Below are 16,537 nucleotides of genomic sequence, written 5' to 3'. Positions count from 1 at the left end.
GCAGAGAATCCTGGATTCATGTATTACACATATGGCCTGGCTTAGTATTCTCTTAATTGGAAAGCAGAACCAGTCAAGGCAGCAGACATTCCAAGAATGGTGTGCTCTTTCACTAAGTGCTGCACTATACAAATCTTCTATTTGATGGCTTGTCACGGAAGTTCCTTAGTTAATGAGGTTTTACAAATGCCAGAGAAAACACCACTACATATGCCTAATATATGGCTGTTGCATTGCCAGGGGAGAAGGTTTGTTTTGCAAAGTTTTCATACTGAGTTGCTTATTGATGGGACTTAAATCTCTAAGTGTTTCCAAACATAGGTTATAAGACATATCAGGGAATGGTAAAAATTTGTCTAAAAAGTTCCTTTGTCCTGTGCATCAGGTGAAGAAGTGGCAAGACCCAGGCGTTCCACACCAACTCCAGAACTTATAAGGTGAGTGTGAAAGACATTAGTTGTGTTTTATGCAAGGCATCATGAACTTTTAACAATTAAGCAAATCTCCTTTGAGCTAAATTCTCAGCTCCCATTAACAAAGGCTCTACCTAAACATGTCAGTCCATATGTCCATAGCATGGTCCAAATATGTTACTATTTTTCATAAGTGCAGCCCAAGGGAGACCTTTAGGGAAATATTCTGCCCTTATCTGAAGTAACTGTCTATCAGAATGTGCAGGCCCCTTCCTGATGGGACAGCTAAAGTTTCTCTCTAAAGAGGTCTTTTGGTGTCTGGAATGCTGATCTTCAATATCATTATATTACCCTACGAAAAGAAGCCTATTTAGTTGGATACCATCTCGTGATACATTCCACCTGCCACACACCAAAGGAATCTTCCATTCTGTTTTTAGTTTTTGGCAAAGCATTGTATTTTACAGTGTATTCTGTGGGTTAGGTAAGTATTGTACAAATGGCAGTGTTTTATAAAAAGACTGCTATTTCTATTTTGAAACGGGATTATTTTCAATCTTTATCCTCCTCCAACCTCTCCCCTCTCCGCTTCACCCCTTGCCCGTTACCATACCACATAGACCTCACTGGGATCAATGAGGGGAATCAGATTTGGAGAAGAAATGAAGATAATTATGCATCATTTTCTTAATAATCAGTCTGGAGTAATAATTAAGAGAAGGGATGCGAGTTTAACTTATTATCCTCCTGTTCCCCCTGATTTCTCAATACTTCTCTTTCTGAGATTTACTATCTTGGAGTATTAGGAGGTTACAGCTAGTCTATTAGAGGATGAAACTTCTCGGTGGCTTTTTACTTAATATCGCTATGCTTGACTTTCACTAATTATAAATTGCATTAACTTCAACAAAGAGATGTGGTGAAATCAAATATAAATTGTACTTGAGATTTTAGGGGAGAAAGGTGCTTTGCAATAAACTCAGCTCTAGTATTATCTCTTCTAGGTATAGAAAATCATGATGCTTTGAAAGAGTTATTCTCCTTCAACTTATTTCTATTGGGTGAGCACCTCAGCTCTCCATTGAGAACTAAGGATCTCACCTTCTACCAATTCTTTTGTCCCATAATACATCTGACATCCTTATAAAATACTTTCTAGCCCTAACGGGGCTTGTATACACATGCATGCATGCACTGGTGCACACACACACTTGTTTCACTAAGAAAAATATGTGAAAGCTTGTATATCTTTTTGAGTATTAATTTTTGAGCCCTTTCCCTGTATTTTGCCTTAATGTGTGTGATTTAGCAAAAAGCCTCCAGATGACACTACGGCCCTTGCTCCCCTCTTTGGCCCACCACTAGAATCAGCTTTTGATGAACAGAAGACAGAAGGTAGGAAAAGAAACTCCATATATTATAGATTTGTTTTTTCTTTTATTAAAGTACAACTCTTCTAGATTAAATGTACGTATTTTGAGGTATATTTTTAATATATTATCTTCATGGGAAAGAAAAGTTTCAATCTAGGTGTGCTGTCAAGAACAGAAGTTTAGTTTGCAAATCTCTATTATTTCAGGATTTGAAACTTTACTTCCAGAAATATCTAATAGCTAAGAAGCTCATTCTTCAAAACAAGTCAGTAAAAATTACTGCAAGTCTACACAAATCCCGGTCATGGAATAAACACTCTGGGAACCAGACCATCATCATTTGAGGTGTCAACAGAATCACAAATGGAGACAGACCTTCATACATCCGTCACTGTCGCTGTCGTTGGGGTCGGGCCTCCCTGACCATCTTTGCTCTTTCCCACCTCATAATGAAGGCATCAGTTGGATTGCTCACAACAGTCATTGTTTGCTGGCTCAAGACCCAGGAATGACCTTGAATCATTTAGAAACTTAGAAATAAGGCCAGATGTGGTGGTTCACTCCCTCAATCCCAGCACTTTGGGATGCTGAGATAGGATTGCTTGAGCCCAGGAGTTTGAGACCAGCCTGGACAACATATGGAGACCCCCATCTCTACAAAAAAATTTTTAAAATTAGCCGGGCATGGTGGTGCATGCCTGTAGGCCCAGCTGCTCGGGAGGCTGAGGTGGGAGGTTCACTTAAGCCCAGGAAGTCAAGGCTGCAGTGAGCTGTGATCACACCATTGCACTACAGCCTGAGCAGCAGAGCAAGACCCCACCTCAAAAAAAATAAAATAAAATAAAATGCTACTGAAGAAATATCTTTATTCCTGCCATTATTTTTGAGTTTACTTATTAAATATTTATTCCTAGAGTTAAACATTTAACATTTTTAAATTAACCATGTTTTTGGATGGCTGTAAATACTGTATACTTTACTGACATAAAATCAGCTCTCTATAAAATGCATCTTATCTATCCCTGAAATGTGTTTATGTCTAATGCATGTATTTCCAGTAGCTATGTTTGGTAATATAGAATGTTTTTATAAAAATTATTTGACTTAGGGGCACCATGGTAAATGTATAATAACATGTTATCCTTCTAGGACCTATTGGTGAAGGGCCTTAAGTGTTAAAGATGGCAAGAATTGGAAGCATAGTGGGTAGACTAAGCTACATTAACAAAGAGACCCCAAGTACAATAAATTAAACAAGATGGAATTTTATTACTCTTTCAGGTTAACAGTCTGGAAGTAAACAATATAGGACTGGTAAAGTAGTTCTGCTGTCTTTAAAATGTTACTTTTATCTCTGGCTCCAAGGAGGCTGCTGCAGCTCTCCTCCCCTCCCATTCAGAAGAAAGGAGGTGGGGTGAGGACCACTGGAACTCACTGCTAACTATTCTAAGAGCAAAACTAGAAGAGATACAAGTCACTTCCTGCCAAACCCCACTGGAGAGAATTTGGTGCTGTGTAGCCAGCTAAAATTCTGTTACTATAGAAGAACTGGAGAATGAATTCTGGGAGATAGCCAGCAGTCAGCCACACCTGAATATTTTCAATGATTTTGTTAGGAAACTGTACAAAGAACATTTCTAAATACTCCTTTAGTGATTTTAATGTCCATAACTTAGAATCCCCATGTAAAGGTGGCCTTGCAGCGAGGCTGTTTCCTTATTAACTCATCTGTGATCAATCTCACTCTTAATGACATATTGTATGGTGACTGGAGACGGGATTTGATTTGTTGCACCTAAATCTGCCCATTTAAGGAATCCCATAACTATATGAAAACTTTATGTAAAATATAGAAATCATTCTTAAAAAATCATAGCTGTGTTCCACATGGAATTCATGAAGAAAATGTTGCTTCATATCTTTGGAGAATGTTTGCTTTCATGTTAAAACAGAGCGAAGTCCACCTTTGAGGCTTGTGGTGGAGAGGAGATACATACCCAGACCTGTCCATGACTGTAGCCTCAGTTGTTCTTTAGATGATTTCAGCCCCCGAACTTCCGTAAAGTTCCTGCCTTTGCACCGATCACACTAGCTTTTTCAATACCCACACTTCCCTTTTGTATCTACTCATTCTTCTTTAGATTGATTTTTCTTTTTCTTTCTGTCTTTCTTTTTCTTTGTTTTTCTTTTTTTTCTTTTTTCTTTTTTTTTTTTTTTTTTTGACAGAATCTCACTCTGTCACCCAGGCTGGAATACAGTGGCAAGTTCTCAGCTCACTGCAGCGTCGACCTCCCACAGCGATCCTCCCACCTCAGCCCCCAGAGTAGCTGGGATCACAGGCACATGCCACCCCACCTGACTAATTTTTGTATTTTTTGTAGAGACTGGGTTTCACCATGTTGCCTAGCTGGTCTCGAACTCCTGGACTCACGTAATCCTCCCACCTCAGCCTCCCAAAGTGCTGAAATTACAGCTGTGAGCCACCATGCCTGGCCTAGAAAGATCTTTCTATCACTAGTTGAAATGGTCTGGGGAAAAAATATGTATTTTAGAGTTAAGTCTGCTGCATCAGATCTTAGCTCTTCTGCTTTTACCGTGGACACCTCATTAAACCACTCCTATCATTATTTTCCTCTCCCATAAGTGGAACTGGTATCAACCACATAGTGGTGGTATGAGTATTCAAATAGACAGTAACAGCTACTGGCCTTGTGATACGTGTTTTATAGACATTTTATATATACTCTATTCATATATCTTTCCTCTGTTAATCCTCTTCATAACTCTCTAAGGTTGCTTTTATTATCTCCACTTTACACTAAAGGAAGGCAGCGCAGAGAGGTTAAGCAACCTGCCAAGGTCCTACAGTCAGTGCAGAGGATAGATTCAAACCACATCCAACTGACTTCCCAGCCTGTCCTAGACGACATAATGAATTACAGCAGTACTTGCATAGTCCCTGCCACAGGATAGGTGCTGAGAAGCACTAACTATTTGCATTATCATAGGTATTTTTAAAAATCAGAACAGGAAGCAAAAAGAAAGAGAAGAAATGTTAAATTCAGTGTTCTTAGGCCCAAAACCTAATTGCCCTATGTTAGGTGCCTAAGCGCTCGTTTTTCTGGTTCTCTTAACATATTCACCAAGTGTTTTTACAATAGTTTAGTTTCTTTTTATGATGCTGTAAAAGGTTTATGTAAAGACCCTGTAGAACCCTTCAAGGATAGGAACCACTGGATAGAATGCAGGCGTTTTCAGTTTTGAAGCATATTCATAGGAGGCTTTAAATCAACCAACTTACAGCAAAACAAATGTTCATGGGGTTAATGTCTGGATTTTCAAATGGGTACCTGAAACAGAGCCAGTACATGTACTGATACTCAGAATGTCCTTACGTGACCACCCAGGAAGCAAATGCAGATTCTGCTCTGAAAGCTTTTATGTAGCTATATGTACACACACAGACACTCCTCCCACCCACAGTCACACCACACTCCTATTTCTATTCTCTGCTTGAAAAGAATAAGGAGCAGCACATTCCTAAGTTAATTTTTTAGTACTGAGACAAGAGGAAAATAATTTTGTAAAGCTCAACTTGAAATCGAAATTTTAAGTTCTAAAGTATGGGGATTTTTTTTAACTCACCCTGGGAAATCTTCTTTTTTGTTTCCAGTTCTTTTAGATCAGCCTGAGATATGGGGTTCAGGCCAACCAATTAATCCAAGCATGGAGTCGCCAAAGTTAACAAGGCCTTTTCCCACTGGAAGTAAGTTATGTGTCTGCTCTGTCTGGAAAAATAAGTGACTCATTTCAGTGTCTGTCTGCATAGTGAAATTAGGCAACTCTTAGAAAGTCTACGTAAGCAACATTAGAACTGAATAATATTAAGAAGAGATGGTATTCTAACAGGCTTTCAAGTTAAAGAACTCAGGGCAGGTTATGAAGACAGGAAGAAAATAACATAATAAAGCAAATTATTAACCTTGAATCATAGCCTTTTCTGAAATCCCACATGTTTATTCATTCATTTATTCATTGTATGTAAGTAAGAATAAGAAGCAAGGGAGCTAAAGAAACTACTGCATTCCAGGCATTAGGCTATCATATAACACAGAGGTGAACAAGTCTAATACGGTCTTTGCTCATCCTATAGAGCAACTGAGGCTGCACAGGACAGAAAGGACACATTGATAGGAAAGAGTGACAATTGGGGAACAAGAGAACTGAGGCTATATGGTAGAGAGAAGCTGAGACAGTAGATCAGAGTAAATGTATGTGAAAGTTGCCATCAGTCTGGCTTCTTCCAGCATGACCCAGGCGGCTGGGAAAGGAGGTCCTGAAGATCCAGATAGCCCTTCACCGGTGGTGGGTTGGGCTATTTGGACTGAATGGATTGTTCATCAAGTAAAGCCACCCTTCTTAAAGATTTATTGAATTCCCTTTTCAGTAGACTGCCTCTGAAGCATGCCTGTGGAAGGCACTCTCTTCAAAAAAGGTGTTTGGGGAGGAGAGAAATGCAGAGGATGTTTTTACTCCTTTGGGCTCACATACAGACCAACCAATACTTTTTCCAGTTCAGCATCTCCAGAGCTTACGCCTTGGTGCCTAAAGGTGATCATGAGAATTAACCGTGGGGATTCATAATCAAAGGCCAAGAGGTTGTTTGTTGGAAATATTATTGCTATAAAGCCGTGTGATCTAGCTTTTCCAAAGATATTTCCCTCATTAAACAGGATAGGAAAAACATCATTATCAACAATTTTTTAAAAACTTCTGAACTTTGAAAAATGTATTTTTAAAATATTTGAACCACAGTGGCATGATTTTGAATGTTTTCCCCTGCAAAACAAAACTGGTGAAAAAGCTGTAACTTCCTTGAAAAGCTTTCTTTACAGACCCGAGCTATGCAAGTGATCCCTAGAAAACCCTTTCCTAAATGCCAAGAAAGTAAATAAATTGTTTATGGAGGTGATGTATTGGTTTTAACTATTGGTATTTCAGAGCTGTGAGTCTTATGTGCTGTGGTTACACTTAGCACAGCACAGGCTGTTGTTTAATTGATGTGCATTATATCATTCTGCTCATGTTGTAGTTGCAGCATAAGTTTTCTGTTTTAGCTTATTAGGCTTTTACAGTATTTTATTTGTTTTTATGGTATTTTGTTGATTATGACCTTGATTTTTTTTATATCTTTTTTTTATTATACTTTAAGTTTTAGGGTACATGTGCACATTGTGCAGGTTAGTTACATATGTATACATGTGCCATGCTGGTGCGCTGCACCCACTAACTCGTCATCTAGCATTAGGTATATCTCCCAATGCTATCCCTCCCCCCTCCCCCCACCCCTCAACAGTCCCCAGAGTGTGATATTCCCCTTCCTGTGTCCATGTGATCTCATTGTTCAATTCCCACCTATGAGTGAGAATATGTGGTGTTTGGTTTTTTGTTCTTGCGATAGTTTACTGAGAATGATGGTTTCCAATTTCATCCATGTCCCTACAAAGGACATGAACTCATCATTTTTTATGGCTGCATAGTATTCCATGGTGTATATGTGCCACATTTTCTTAATCCAGTCTATCATTGTTGGACATTTGGGTTGGTTCCAAGTCTTTGCTATTGTGAATAATGCCGCAATAAACATACGTGTGCATGTGTCTTTATAGCAGCATGATTTATAGTCCTTTGGGTATATACCCAGTAATGGGATGGCTGGGTCAAATGGTATTTCTAGTTCTAGATCCCTGAGGAATCGCCACACTGACTTCCACAATGGTTGAACTAGTTTACAGTCCCACCAACAGTGTAAAAGTGTTCCTATTTCTCCACATCCTCTCCAGCACCTGTTGTTTCCTGACTTTTTAATGATTGCCATTCTAACTGGTGTGAGATGATATCTCATTGTGGTTTTGATTTGCATTTCTCTGATGGCCAGTGATGATGAGCATTTTTTCATGTGTTTTTTGGCTGCATAAATGTCTTCTTTTGAGAAGTGTCTGTTCATGTCCTTCACCCACTTTTTGATGGGGTTGTTTGTTTTTTTCTTGTAAATTTGTTTGAGTTCATTGTAGATTCTGGATATTAGCCCTTTGTCAGATGAGTAGGTTGCGAAAATTTTCTCCCATTTTGTAGGTTGCCTGTTCACTCTGATGATAGTTTCTTTTGCTGTGCAGAAGCTCTTTAGTTTAATTAGATCCCATTTGTCAATTTTGTCTTTTGTTGCCATTGCTTTTGGTGTTAACGCCGCATACCTACAACTATCTGATCTTTGACAAACCTGAGAAAAACAAGCAATGGGGAAAGGATTCCCTATTTAATAAATGGTGCTGGGAAAACTGGCTAGCCATATGTAGAAAGCTGAAACTGGATCCCTTCCTTACACCTTATACAAAAATCAATTCAAGATGGATTAAAGATTTAAATGTTAGACCTAAAACCGTAAAAACCCTAGAAGAAAACCTAGGCATTACCATTCAGGACATAGGTATGACCTTGATTTTTGGCAGAGATCCTTAATCAGGAGCAGAGCCCCTGATTGACTGTTAACTTCTGTGGGAAAATATGGTCCACTAGAGGTGTAGCTTTCAGAAGCTCATAATTAAGATTAAGAACCACATATTCCTAGGCTTTAGGATGAGGGTTGTTAGTCATACTTATTGTGTGGAAGAACAGGATGCTACCTAAAAATAATAAATAAAGTACGGGAAGGGGAGGAGGAGGGAGGAATGACAGAAAAAGCTTCCTCCTAATTTAGGCAAGTGGAAGGTACCAGCAAGCGCTCTCCAGCCATGTGCCCACCTGCCTCCCTCTGCGTTTAGGTTGTGAGAGATTGGACGGCATTCAGATTCACAGCTAAACTTTGGGATGGCCTATGAAATTAGTGTGAACTCTTTGAATCTACCAGATAGGACCAGTGACAAGAAAACATACACTTAAAGAAAGAGGAAGAAGAAATGAACCAGTTGAAACAGTAATTCCAAACTTTGCCCACAAAGTGACAAGTCCAGCTCAGAAGGGTGAATCTCTTCGTAGGGACCATGATACTTGATTTGGCTGTAATTTTTGTCAGAGGAATCTGTTCATTCCTCCTTGACCCAAGCAGTTAGTTTGCTTCTAACTTTAAAAAATGTACTAAAATTTAAGAAATATAATTTTGAGAAATCTTTCCCAACTCAATCTGGACACTAAGATCCTGACTGGATTAAAAACCCCTCACAGGAGCCCCCACCCAACCTGTGATTTCCGTTATCAAACCCTTGACTGTAACTGTCAGCGGACATGATTTCATTCAGTCAGTCATAAATCCCTTGAGGCCAAAGGCTATTTTTATTCAACCCTATGACCCTAGTTCCTAGTACAAGAGGTAGGACGTAGTTGCTGCTTGAGGTTTGTGTGTTGAATCATATTTACATGAATAAAATGGTGATATTATTATTACTGTCCAACATTCTCTTGACGTTCTCTTATTCTCATAAAATGGAACAATCTGAATGGGTTCTGCCTCAGTTCTTTGGCTTTGAACTTCAAAGAAGTAGACCATTAATTGCTATTCCATTTCCAATAGCAGGAATATAACTGAAAGCCCAAATCCTGCTTATTTAAAGTGTATTGTATGACTTAGGAAGAACATGACCAATGATACTTAATTTCTCATCTTTTTGCAGCACCTCCACCACTGCCTCCAAAAAATGTACCAGCTACCCCACCCCGAACAGGATCCCCCTTAACAATTGGACCAGGTACGCTTTTGTTTTTTCAGTTCTGGGATGATGTGTCAAACAGAGCAGTGGCCCCGGATGAACATGCCCTTGATGTGTTGAAAACTGTAGGCTACACAAAAACATCACAATGTTGGCATTCAGTTTTGCTTTCATTAGAATTTCTTATGCAGACTTATTTTAAAGCACCACTTCCAGGTTTCACACACACAAAAAAGTAATAATTTCTCAGTTAATTTTTCCTTGGTATAATTTTGTTGAATGAGGGACATTTTGTAACATGAAATGAAAAAAAATCTCAATATGAAAATTCATTGTTTAATTAACCCCTCACTTCGTTGGATCTCATTTTAATGATTTACAAATTCATAGTCTCAAAGCACAATTGGTATTTTTTCAAGAGAATTTTGCTAAGTCTAAAACTATCTGGTCTATGAAGACATAAAATGGTTCCCAGGGTGTGCAGCATACTGGTGGTGGGGAAATTCTTTTTCATTCAAGTATTTATTGTCCCATGGCAAGGAGATATGTAAAGATTATGAAATATGGCAAGGAATTGCTACATGCCTGTAGACAGATAATGCTTAAGGCACACCTTTACCATCTATTAAAATCAATACTATGTATTCATACAATTTATAGTCTGCCAAGTCTTACTGGACTAGCAAATCAAAAGTAGTAATAGCTGTTATGTGCCTGGGCCCTTAGAATGTGGCTCTTTATCACCTTCGGAATTCTGTTGCAGCTTCATCCTTTGCTATTTATGCAGCCTGGTGAGTTTGATAGCTGCAGAGTGGGGCATTCATCAACAAAAGCAAAAGCACGATGTAGTTATTTATGAAATTTATATTGACTCAAACCCAATAGACAGTCATTCAGAGCTTCATAAGTAAAGATGTTTGCAGGTTCAAGACATTTTGGCCCCTTTTATTTCCACAAATTGTGTTAGATATAAATATACCTACTAGCACAAGATTATAAATATTGCGGACTATGCAAAATGCTTCCCCATTTATCTGTAGCCTTGGAACCTGGAAAGTTAATTCCTTTCAAACTAGAAATATAGAAATACTAAGATGGCTCATATAGCCCAAGAGTTATATAAAGGTAAAGTGACTTCTGTTCATGCCTTCCAGTTATTTAGGTAGCAATTTGTAATGTGAATAATCTCAGTTTTTAAAAAGTGCAGTTCTTCATACAGAGCTGTAGAAGATCATTCTTAATTTTTTCTCTTATTATTGCTATGAGTTAAAAAGAATAGCTTATGCTAATATTTTAGCAAAACAGACATGTTGGTATCATGACAACCTATAGATAAATATCACAGTTATGCTTATGAGGTTGACAGGTTAGATTTAATGAGAAAAGAAATTATTTAAAAATTTTTAAATTATTTTCTTCTCTATTAAGCAGGTATATATGTAACAGTTCTAATAAGTAGCAAATGCCTCCTCAATAATCTATGTGTGTGTTGTGTGTGGGGTGTATATATCTGTATTTGTAAGTATCTTTGTGGTGATACCTTCTTAATCTTTGTACTGTGTTTTTGGTGTTTTTTAAGGTTGAGGATATACAGCTAAATACGATGTGATCACTTTTTAAAATTAACAAATATTATAATCAGTTTCACCAAAGTCTTGATTTAATATACAAGAGTAGACAATCTTTATAAAATATGAGGCCAACTTTGACTTCTCAATTCTTATATTGTGTGATGCGTATTTTATTAGGCCAGATTTTCAGAAGGGACCTTGCTTTTGGAATTTGCAGTCCCAGAGCCTGTACTTTTCTTTGAATCTAACACTGCCTTCTCAAAATGATCACACTTGGTGCACCTGTGAGCAGCCTTCAAGAGCAGTATCATGCACAGCACTTTACATGATGGTCAAAGTAGCTAGCTGTGCTCAGCTTGCAAAAAAGAGTAAACAATAGCATAAAAATATGATGCTCACTTTGTGGAGGGGGGATCTCTCCCCTCACCTTAGGCTCCTAATCCGATAAAGATATTTTTACATCATGAAGTATGCCCACTGAGGCACCTCAGACACCAATGTATTTTCCAGTCTTTGCCTCCCTCCCTCACTCCCCACAGAAATAATAAGTCAATTAAAGTTTAAAATCAACTACTTTAACCACAGGAAATGACCAGTCAGCCACAGAGGTCAAAATTGAAAAACTACCATCCATCAATGACTTGGACAGCATTTTTGGGCCAGTATTGTCCCCCAAGTCTGTTGCTGTTAATGCTGAAGAAAAGTGGGTCCATTTTTCTGATACATCCCCGGAACATGTTACTCCGGAGTTGACTCCAAGGGAAAAAGTGGTGTCCCCACCAGCTACACCAGACAACCCAGCTGACTCCCCAGCTCCAGGCCCTCTCGGCCCCCCAGGTCCCACAGGCCCCCCAGGGCCTCCTGGGCCTCCTCGCAATGTACCATCGCCGCTCAATTTAGAAGAAGTCCAGAAGAAAGTCGCTGAGCAGACCTTCATTAAAGATGATTACTTAGAAACAATCTCATCTCCTAAAGATTTTGGGTTGGGACAAAGAGCAACTCCACCTCCCCCACCACCACCCACCTACAGGACTGTGGTTTCGTCCCCCGGACCCGGCTCGGGCCCTGGTCCGGGGACCACCAGTGGTATGTCTTATGCTTGAGTGTGCTTCTTGTGACGGGGAATGGCCATGGCTGCTGCAGTGTGAGAAACACCCTCCTCCTGCCTGGCAGCTGGCTTCAGAGCTTCAGCCCTCACTCCTCTGGTCTGGATGTCCTGTGGCCCCGCAGCATGTCCTAGTCCATCAGATGCTCACAGTCATGGTCCAAGTCTGTGGATGTGTTCTGCCTTGCACTCCCAGCCCTTAGGTGTGCCCTGCCATCCACGCTGCAGTTAAGAGGTCTTGATTTCTAAAACAAAGCTGTCATGCCATTGTTTGGAATTCAGGAAAGTTCTAGGAAGACAGATTTCACAGAGAGTGGGTTTCATGTTAAATGTCTGATTTCCTTGTCGGATGCCCCCACAAGGACACTAGGTTTTGTGGGCCAATGTGTTATGTGTGTATGTAGGCAAGCAGGAGGGGGTGGGTGGGCTTCTTTTTTTTTTTTTCTATTTTTTTCTTTTCTTTTTTGGTTGTGGGAGAACCACGTTAACCCCTCTAATTTCTTTAAAAAGACATAAGGTTTGAAAAGGAGATTTTAGGAAAAAGCAAAAGAAAAAAAAATGGGATACATATATTGCATCTGTAATCCAATCAAGCTGTCACTGAAGACAAACTTGATCTCTGTTCTCACCAGTTGACACACTCATCAGGCTATAGGTCAACTCTAAGTGTGGTGACAGGTGATGGACTCTATGCCAATTCTGATACTGAATTTTCTTTTGCTTATTTGAAGCTTCATTTTGTGTGTTTTAATTGTGAAAGTATAGTAACACCTACCATGCATACCAAAGCAATATCAATATTTTCAAATGCATCTTCCCCCATATCATTTATTCCACTGTTGCCCAAATTTGTCTGACAACATCCCCCAGTGCTTTCCTTCCTGTGCATGTGGGTTCAGTTTAGGGGCCTTCAGGGGGTGCCATGTATTTGTTTTTCCTTTTGCTGTGAAAGAGGCAATAAAGTGTAAGGTACTTAAATCTAGTAAGAGACAGAAATTCTAATATTCAGTCATCATCACTGCCTCTTTCAATGAGGTCTTGCAGTACTTGCTCTGTGCTTGCAAATGCTTCTGTGCTTAAAGTGAGAGCATCCGTGGTGATCAAGAAGAGTGCTAGGAGTTCACCTGTACTGCACACAAAACCAGTGCTTTATATCTTTAGGTGTGTATGCTTCCAGGTCCTCTTCCCCTCAAAAGGAAAACTATTCAAAATCAGCAAGTATTTTTACCATAAGACCTTTGGGAGCCTTTATTCTGCAAATAGTAGAAACCACAGTTTCTTATCCTGGGCACCACACTGTTTGTTTGTTTCTTTTCTTTTCTTTTTTTTTTTTTTTTTTTTTGACAAGGTCTTGCTCTGATGCCCAGGCTGGAGTGCAGTACATCTCAGCTCACTGTAACCTCCGCCTCCGGGTTCAAGCAATTCTCCTGCCTTAGCCTCCTGAGTAGCTGGGATTATAAGTGTGTGCCACCAGACCCAGCTACTTTTTTTCAGTAGAGACAGGGTTTTCAGTAGAGACAGAGTTTCACCATATTGGCTAGGCTGGTCTCGAACTCCTGGCCTCAAGTGACCCACCTGCCTCAGCCTCCCAAAGTGCTGGGATTATAGGCTTGAGCTACCGCGCCCAGCCCTAAATGCTTTTTGGCCCTAAATGCTTTTTGTACATTATTTCATACAACACCACCCTGTGGTAGATACTGTTATCTTTCCCTTTTTACAGATGGGAAAACTGAGGCTCAGAGATATCCAGTAATTTGCCCAAGTTTATAAGCTGGAGGCAATGAACTGGATTCATACTCAGGTCTGTCTGAGCTGGAGCCTATGTTGTTAACCAGTGTGCTCTCCAGGCACTTTTGTAAGGTTTGGTCATAAATATTCCAAACTTATTTGACTACTGACACCCATCTACACTGCACAGTGTCATCGACAAGATCACCAAAAGTCTTCTCTCAAAATGTACTCGTCTGTGCTCCTCTAATTCTAGAGGGTTACAGCATCCATCTCCATCCCTCTATTGGTCTTTCAGGTCTTTGAGGGGATGCAAAGCTCCTTATCTACCTGTAAAGATAATAAAGAACCACTATGTAAATCCTCCAAACCACAAACCCAAAGACATTACTGGTCCATTATAAAAGAGGGGTGTGTACTTTTATTTTCTATGCAGCTCTCCTAAGCCAGACTCTCAGTCTCCTAAAAGGACATTTAAAGAATACCCACTTCCCTCCAAGGGTAGGCCACAATGCTGTCCTCAAAGGAAACATCTTTATCAGGAGTAGAGAGGACAGGTGGCTTTGGTAATTCGTCTGTGTTTCATCTAACACCTTTCATAAAGTTCTCGAAGATATTTGTTCAATTGAATTTACCACTGATCTAATTAGGAAGAAAGGAAACTTTGTTTTCTTTCTGGAATTTTTGAGAGTTTTGTTGTGATTTTAATGTTTAGCTTCCATACCTTTATTTGAAATTATTTTAAAATGTCACCAGTAAAGACTCTTGATTCTTCATAATTAAGCTGGAAAAAGCTTGACTTTACTGGTATTTAAAGATTGGATTTCTAAGTAGAAAACTGAACTGGGCCACTGAAGTTTGTGAATAAATAAAACTCTGCAGCATTATCTCTTTAAGTAAGTCCCAGTTTATTTGCTGCTTAATCTTTTATTGGTGGAACATATACAAGCTGGAAGAAATATAAATTTAAGATTGAAACAATAGGGTATGGCCTCATGTTTTAAAGATTAGCAATGCTTCTCACTACCTGCTTTTCATAACATTAGGCCTGATGAAACTAACTTTCTTGTATTTCTCGAAGCATATTTAATTGTATACCACTACGCACTCATTTTTAAAATTTTATTCACAGCAAGGTGACTGTCACTGACCAAGTATAGACAGTACTGATAACCTTGTGAATCAGAAGAGGTACCTGCTATTGAAAAGCAGTTGGAAGTTAAGAATTTGCTCCAATAACTTCAATTTCCTTATGGCAAAAGTTATAAATACCTGTTTTGGCCAGAACAGTACTTTACTGGAATGCTGGTTCTTGGCAAAGGCTCTCTTCTCCCATGTGGGTTGTGTGCCAGAGGCTGGAGGCAAAGAGTTTTGTTGGCTTGCACCACATTTGAGGGCCAGGGAAAGAAAGGAGTAAGTAAAGAAAGAATGTTCAGTGCAACATTTTCCAACTTGGGAAACTAAAGATGTTACATGCAAACACACAGTCAATAAACAAATTAGTCTGAGCTACCTGGGGTTGAATTAACTGAATATATTTCCTAACTACAAGTCTTTTAGAGCAGCAATGTCCAATACAGTAGTGCCTAGCCGCATGGGGTTATTTTAATTATAATTTTAGTTGCTTAACATTAATATAAAAAGTTCATTCTTTAGATAGAGCAGCCACAATTCAAGTGCTCAGTGGCTATATGTGGCTAGCAACTATCTTATTAGACAGTTCTAGGATATTTTCACCATTGCAGACAGCTCTATTAGTAATGTTTCAGGGCTTTTAATGTGTTAGTCATCAAAAAGAGAAACATAGCATACAATCATTTACACACATATTTAATGGTTTGTTCAAAGAAATGGTATCATTATGGTCTAAGAAACACAATTTGGGAAAGGTTGTTTAGTTTTTCACATATCTCAAAGTGCATATGTGTTAATTCACTTGATTCTCCCAGCATCAGCATGAACTATTAGCCTCATTTTGTGGATTAGGAAACTGAAGCTCAAAAATGTAACTTAGCTGTGGTCACAAAGCTAGTAAGTAGCAGAGCCAGGTTGTGGTCCCAGATCTGTTGGGTTCCACGGCCTGTGCCTTGACCACTTCTCCCAGCTGCTTCCACTGCTCCAGCCCAACACACACATAAAAAAAGAGATGAAAGTTGAAGCGGTAGACACGTGGTCTTCGGGGGTTGCCAAGCACATTGATTAGACCAGGTTGAGAACAACAAATGGATTGAGAGCATGTCAATCGTTGCCAACCTTTTTTAACTCACAAAACTCAGTGTATTTTGGGTTTTAAAGTTAAATCTTAAACAGTGTTGCTGTCCAAATCATTTTCCAGCATTGTTCTGGAAATAAACACTTTTCTAAGGGGGAAATGAAAATGCAATTGAAAATTGAAGAGTGAGGATAGAGATGTGCAAATGATAGCCATCTACACTCTTAAAATGTGAAACGATTGAATAATTTCACAAAAGTATGTGAAGCCTTAGTTCAGTTGTGAAATACCCCTCAGGCCCTGAACATCCCCTGCTAAGCCTCAGGGTTTGGTCAAGCAGGGTTTTAACTGAAATATCCTTTTGCTTCTTAGACATTCTCTTAATGTCGTTCTAGCTGCACAAGAAATCAATTACTTCAAATCAGTACAGAA

General features: G+C 39.2%; 1 protein-coding gene across 39 annotated transcripts in view; it reads left to right on the top strand.

Moving 5' to 3' along the window:
* The window catches only part of SGIP1 (SH3GL interacting endocytic adaptor 1), a 216,292-nt gene that overhangs the window by 138,097 nt on the left and 61,658 nt on the right, over nt 1-16,537 (top strand). For 23 of the 39 annotated variants that reach the window (XM_063697907.1, XM_063697898.1, XM_063697917.1 and 20 more), the window contains 4 exons: nt 386-437; nt 1,723-1,808; nt 5,460-5,552; nt 9,454-9,528. In XM_063697907.1, coding sequence (XP_063553977.1) covers nt 386-437; nt 1,723-1,808; nt 5,460-5,552; nt 9,454-9,528 — 306 coding nt within the window. Of the gene's footprint in view, nt 1-385; nt 438-1,722; nt 1,809-5,459; nt 5,553-9,453; nt 9,529-11,645; nt 12,147-16,537 lie in introns of all 39 variants that reach the window. The other 16 variants (XM_063697857.1, XM_055350199.2, XM_063697872.1 and 13 more) reach the window with 1 other exon arrangement.

The sequence above is a fragment of the Gorilla gorilla genome, chromosome 1, assembly GCF_029281585.2.
Source record: "Gorilla gorilla gorilla isolate KB3781 chromosome 1, NHGRI_mGorGor1-v2.1_pri, whole genome shotgun sequence".
Taxonomy (NCBI): Eukaryota; Metazoa; Chordata; class Mammalia; order Primates; family Hominidae; genus Gorilla; species Gorilla gorilla.
This window is presented reverse-complemented; position numbering and strand designations above follow the sequence as displayed.